Genomic DNA, 6747 nt, shown 5'->3' with positions numbered 1-6747 from the left:
CTATGTTTCTTTGTAGTTTATGCCTCTCATACATATTCGCCACAGGATAAATGTCATCTAAGATCATGTGCCTATTACCATTTTAAGGGCATAGGCTGATTTTTATTTATTTCATATTCTTAGTGTCCTGCTTAGTACATTACGCAGAATAGGTGCTTAATAAATGTTTATTGGTGAAAAGGTCCTATGTACATACATAGAAATTCTGTTTTCAGTTAAGATTTAGCTTAAATCCCACACCTTTAATAGAAACTTTTTAAAAAAATCACCCCAGATTAAGGAATTAATGCTTATATTTTAATTTAAATAAAAAACTATCATTTAACTTGTCTTACTTGTTTTATCTTAAACTTCCCAGATTAGGAAAAGGTGTCATTTCCTCCCTCATACCCACCTTGACTCCTGGGATCAAGGAGTCAAGCTTGCAAAGTGGATAACAGTTTTGTAAAGAGAAAATGGAAACCTCAGGCTCCAGGTCTCAGCGGCCCCGGGACAGAGTGCATAGCTGGCCAGGGAGTGTGGGAATCATTCCAGCACCCCATTTCAGGTACAATTGTGCAGTACACCGTCTGTACCACTGTGTACAGCAGTTGAAGCATAATAAATGTATTGAATGGATTGGATCTGAAGAGGTCTCTTGGGTTCCAGAAAGCAAATCAGTGGGGAAAATTGTGCAGAACTTTCTAGGCAGTTTTTGGAACGTACTGAAGTGAGATGCTACTTTAGAAATAGAGCTTTCAGGGAGTCAGGTGTTTCCTAAAGTGAACTTGGGGGGATATATAAGCCTTTCTTGGTATGTGAGCTCTGCTGTTGTTTCTTCTGCTGCTTGTTCTGCAAGGATAACAACTGGAGAATGCTAGAGAGCTCTCCATTTACTCAGAAGTAGGAGGTAGTTCACTGGGAGAGCTGAACTGTGTGTTAATTGTGTGTGTGTATGTGTGTGTGTGTGTGTGTGTGTGTACGTGGGTAAGAGAGAGAGAGAGGGAGAGAGAGAGAGAGAAAGCACATGCTCTGACTTTAGAGTTAGAAATGGCCAATCTCAAAAATTGTTCTAGATTTGACTTGACTTCATTTGAATTGCACTGAAATAGCTTGGTAGGATTGGCTTTTATTTCATTGATTTTCTGGGAGTACACACTGCGTTTCTTGAGTACGTTTACTACTCAGGTAGGCTTATTGTGACATGGTGTAAAGAGAGCAGGCTTACTGTGCTTTGAAACTATCTGTCAAGTAGCAGAAATTCAACTTGTACAAAAGAAAAGAAGCAAACGGCATCCAGGAAATTGGGGCTAATTAGAATCTTAAATTTATGTTTCTTTTCAGAGGTGGTTACTTGTTCTACTTCAAAAAATGGTTTCAGCTGATTTTGGCTAAATTGAGCTTAAGTTCATAGACCCATGAGCAGGTGGCATTGTCTCATGGAGGGGTTCGCTGTGTCCATTGATAGCAGTCTTGCCAGATAAACACAGTTTCCTGGTTGGGTTGGCTCACAAGGAGCTCCTGTTTGACATTTGCTTGCATCCTGTGACTAAGCTATGTAATAAAATGTCAAAACGCAATGTGCTTTAATTACAAATAACCACACCCAGTGGAAGATGTAAAGTCTGATTTTAAAAATGGTGGTTTATTTCTGGTTATGAGCTCATGTTCTGTCAAAACAAAATAAAACAAAAACCTAAATCATACTCAAACAACATTGGATTCATTGCATTGAGCTTTCAAATATAAGCATCCTTGACCAGGCCAGACGTGCTCTGTTCTGCAGTCCCTTGGGGAATGACTGGCCTTTCATTAATTTCAAAAGGAACTTCCTAGCTGGAGCCACTCCCTGGGGACATTAAGCAAGACTGTATTCAGGGCCAAATTCTCAAGGCTGAATTCTCAAGGTTACCCAAGAAAATTAGGAAATTCAATAATAAAGGATAAAAGTAATAAAGCCATGTTTTTGACTTTCCACATATTTGCCAGAAGGTATTAATCTCATATGCAAATATTACAAGCTTGTTGGCCTTCTCTGTGGTTGTTAGAAGGTTAGCAGAATTATGTTGAATTTTTTTCTTTCCTGAAGCATCTTTATTATTGAAATTTGCATGGCATTCAGATATTTGAATACAAAATCATTGAAATGAAATTAAAGTCATAAGTTACCTTCAAATGCTGGTGTTTTAATTTCTCTTCCTCTACTTTCAGACGCTTTTGTGAGATTTCTTCCTGTATTTTCCTTTTATCCTGAAATAAAAAAGTTCCAGCATAATTTATTTTTTTAATTTGCTAAAAAGTGTTTCTTTAGGGTTGTTGTCATTATCAGAATGGCTGGCCAGTGATATGCTCTTGGCATTGGTAGGAAGGCACTTTGGAAACATATTTAAAAGAAAAAGAGCAATGTGAGACATTCAATATATTTTTTAAAATTTAAATTCCATCAGGGTACATCTCTATAGAGTACAATAGGCTTTTTCAGAGTATGAATGTATACATGACAATCAAATAGAAGTTATTATCATATACATCATTTTCAATGGAGAACTTCACATTCTTTATTACAAATAACCACACCCAGTGGAAGATGTAAAGTCTGATTTTAAAAATGGTGGTTTATTTCTGGTTATGAGCTCATGTTCTGTCAAAACAAAATAAAACAAAAACCTAAATCATACTCAAACAACATTGGATTCATTGCATTGAGCTTTCAAATATAAGCATCCTTGACCAGGCCAGACGTGCTCTGTTCTGCAGTCCCTTGGGGAATGACTGGCCTTTCATTAATTTCAAAAGGAACTTCCTAGCTGGAGCCACTCCCTGGGGACATTAAGCAAGACTGTATTCAGGGCCAAATTCTCAAGGCTGAATTCTCAAGGTTACCCAAGAAAATTAGGAAATTCAATAATAAAGGATAAAAGTAATAAAGCCATGTTTTTGACTTTCCACATATTTGCCAGAAGGTATTAATCTCATATGCAAATATTACAAGCTTGTTGGCCTTCTCTGTGGTTGTTAGAAGGTTAGCAGAATTATGTTGAATTTTTTTCTTTCCTGAAGCATCTTTATTATTGAAATTTGCATGGCATTCAGATATTTGAATACAAAATCATTGAAATGAAATTAAAGTCATAAGTTACCTTCAAATGCTGGTGTTTTAATTTCTCTTCCTCTACTTTCAGACGCTTTTGTGAGATTTCTTCCTGTATTTTCCTTTTATCCTGAAATAAAAAAGTTCCAGCATAATTTATTTTTTTAATTTGCTAAAAAGTGTTTCTTTAGGGTTGTTGTCATTATCAGAATGGCTGGCCAGTGATATGCTCTTGGCATTGGTAGGAAGGCACTTTGGAAACATATTTAAAAGAAAAAGAGCAATGTGAGACATTCAATATATTTTTTAAAATTTAAATTCCATCAGGGTACATCTCTATAGAGTACAATAGGCTTTTTCAGAGTATGAATGTATACATGACAATCAAATAGAAGTTATTATCATATACATCATTTTCAATGGAGAACTTCACATTCTTTTGTCTGTTAAGTGTTTCTTCCCTTTGCCCCTAGCACCCACTCTCTACCATTCTCTCCTCTCTTACAGTATATGGAATTTACACTTATCCTCCCTACTAGCATAGCTTCAGATCTTTCAATTTCTGCCACAGAGCGTAGACATTTTGCTTAGGGGAATCAATATAAAGAGATGCTTTTTCAAAGAGAAGTTAAAAAATTTTAATGACTTTCCTACCCATTCCCCTTTTCTTTCTTCTCCGTTAGTTGATCTAATTGACCTATAGGGGTCAACAGATGGTGTAGCAGTTAAGTCACTGGATTCCCACATGGCTGACCACGGTTTGAGTGTGGGACCTGAAGAATGGAGGTGAAGGGATTGTGGTGTGGCCATCCCCTCTAGGGGGTGATTTCTCACTTTCCCTCTGACTACCCCCAACCCACACACACACACACCTTGAGTGAAAACCTCTTCAAAAATAAAAAAATAAATAAATAAACATTGACCCACAAAGTGATGCAATAGAAAAAGTGAATTTTAAGGAGGGAGTTCTGAAGTAGGTATGAGGAAATTGAGAAGAGAGACTGTTCCTGGCATAACTTGAGCAGCTGGGTGAAAGGCCTGCGCATGTGGAAAAACAGGATGGCCTGTGGATCATTAGAACACCAGGAAGCTACAAAGTGGGCCTGTTTCCTTCTTAGGTAATAACTTGCTATGGGGAGATAGAGAAAATGGGTTCAGTTAGTGCTTCTGAACACTAAGAAGGCCATCAGCTGAGGTCAAAAAGGAATTCATAGAGGGATATAATATCTTCCACCAAGTTTAAATTATACTACTTCAAAAAACAAAACAAAAGCAGCCCAGCTACTGGAGGTTGAATATTCCTTTTCTGAGATGCTTGGGATCAGAGTGTTTCATATTTTTAATTTTTTTTATGATTTTGTATTTTTAAAATGAGGTATCTCAGTAATGAACTGAAACCAGATATTCACTTATGTTTCATATATACCTTACACATATAGCCCAAAGGTAATTTTATACAGTATTTTGTATTATAGCATTTCAATTATGACTTAGTCACATAAGTCAGATGTGAAACTTTTTACTTGTTGTAGTGTGATGTTGGCACTCAAGAAATTTCAGATTTTGGGACATTTTGAATTTCAGAGTTTTGGATTAGGGACAGTCAACCTTTAGAACCCTGAGATTGTACTTTTTAGAAAATCAGTGTATATACTAAGTTTGGGTTTGATTATATATATCTACTAAGCCTGGGTTTGATTTTTGTCTCCTCAATTTATAAGCTCTATCTTTGGACAAAATCCTTAACTTCTTTGTGCCTCAATGACTTCATCTGTAAAATGGGGATACTAAGAGCACCTACCTTATAAGATGTGAGCATGAAATGAGCTAATAAATAAAAAATTCCTAGAACAGTGCTTGACAGATAGTACTCTGGAAGTGTCTGTTTAATAAAATAAAATAAAAACATAACTTGTTAACCACATAGAAAGCAACACATTAATCCTGACAATGCTTCCATTGGTCTGAAATATTTTAGAGATTTCGTGCCTGGAATTGTTTGGGATATTTGACAACCCATGTAAAAAGCGCTATGTTTCTTCATTTTTGATCGTCTTTCATCTTCTTTTTCTTTTCTTCTTCTTTTTTTTCCCCAGTTTTTTCAGGGGTGATAGCTATGCTACGATTCTTTCTCTTCCTTTCTCTTCTCAGGATTTTGGGCATGCACAGACATGCACCCAGTGTGATTTTCAAGCCACTGGATCAGGGACTTGAACCATATAGTAGGCTGTGTGGGATCCAACTGCCTTAAGTTCCATACCACCCAGTGGCCACTCTATCTTATTCTTGGTATTAAATCTGCTTTCAAAATTGAAAACTCCCAAAGGACAAATTTTGTTGCCAATGTAGACATCTAAAAGAATTTGAAGCAGACTCAAAAGGTAATTTGGAGGGAAGAGTTCCAAAAATATTTGGCAGCATTATTGAAACAAGTGCATGACTTCCTGATGCGACTCCTTTGAAGATAAAATCCCTTATTTGATGTATGAGTTCAGGTACATTTGTTGAAGAAAAACAACACATTGCTCTCCAAATTTCTGTTGTGTTTCTCTTTGTGTATGAGAAGAATATATGACTTAATTAGCACTGCTTTTTAAACTTTCATTAACAGTTCTTTTGATGGGCAACAAGCCTGGGTCTTCAGAATCATTTTTTTCTTTTGGATGAAACCTGGTAGTTCGTAATAAAAACTCTGGGGAAAAAAACCTCTGTGAGTAATTCTCCACTATATGTAGAGGCTGTTATTTATAACTTTCTGTGCCAAATATTTTGGTAAGTATTTTGCTTTCATGATCTTCCTTAGTAGTAACAACAAAAGGCTACTATAATAGTTTTTATTTTGCAAAAGGGGAGATGGAAGTTTAAGGCAGATGAACTCATTCAGGTTCTCACAGCCAATAAGTGGCAAAGCCAAGATTTGAACCCAGGGAATTTGAGGTCAGCCTCCACACTCTTAGCCAATTCACTATACCATTTCCTTAGTGGGAAGTTAGTCCAGCTACTCACAAATTCTCTCATTATCTTCATCATGAAGTACTGTGACCTGGAGGCAGTGCCAGATTCCAGGACAATGAACAATGAATAGGACTTCTCATTAGAAGAAAGCACACTTTGGGCCAGACAGTAGCTCAGTAGCAGTGCAGCTGGAATCACGTGGGAAGGTGCTGGGTTTGAGTCCTCAGATCTCCCTGAGCATGCTAAGCATGTGTGGGGGCTAGTGATGCTGGGGGAGGGTGTGGCACCAAGACTCTATTGAGGGTGCCTCTCCTCTTTCTCGCATGGAAACAAACAAACAAAAACCTTAAAAAAAAGGAGCACATGTTTAGTTCCCCAGCTGCTGGTGCTGTCATTATCCACTCCCTCCAGGAGGAGCCCATAGAGAAGAGCACATTATGTGTATGGACAGCAACACATTATGTGTATGGACAGCAACTGCGGAACCCAGCAATGCCTCTCCCCACTGTTGATGGCAGGTTTGGGCTAGTTTGCTCTTGGGGTTAGTAATCAGGTAATGAAGCTGTGGGCAAAACAGGGCATCTGAAGTGTTTTGGCAACACAAGGGTTATACAAGGGTTGCTAAGGAACATCAATGTTTTGTCACTCAGAGGTGATGGGATGCCTCTTTCACACCAGCCTAAATAGGTAGGAAGGTAATTTTGTAATGTTATAAGATAGTC

The 6747-nt window shown here is 37.5% G+C and overlaps 1 protein-coding gene across 1 annotated transcript in view; it reads right to left on the bottom strand.

The window, feature by feature from the left end:
* PALMD (palmdelphin) overlaps nucleotides 1-6747 on the bottom strand; it is a 66111-nt gene that overhangs the window by 37553 nt on the left and 21811 nt on the right. Inside the window, exon 2 of the mRNA XM_006169019.3 lies at nucleotides 3120-3200. Within this exon, the coding sequence (XP_006169081.1) occupies nucleotides 3120-3200 (81 nt within the window). The remainder of the gene's footprint in view (nucleotides 1-3119; nucleotides 3201-6747) is intronic.

This window comes from Tupaia chinensis, unplaced genomic scaffold (genome assembly GCF_000334495.1).
Source record: "Tupaia chinensis unplaced genomic scaffold, TupChi_1.0 Scaffold146687_1, whole genome shotgun sequence".
Classification (NCBI taxonomy): domain Eukaryota; kingdom Metazoa; phylum Chordata; class Mammalia; order Scandentia; family Tupaiidae; genus Tupaia; species Tupaia belangeri.
The sequence above is the reverse complement of the archived record's forward strand: the minus strand, read 5'-3'. Positions and strand labels throughout refer to the sequence as shown.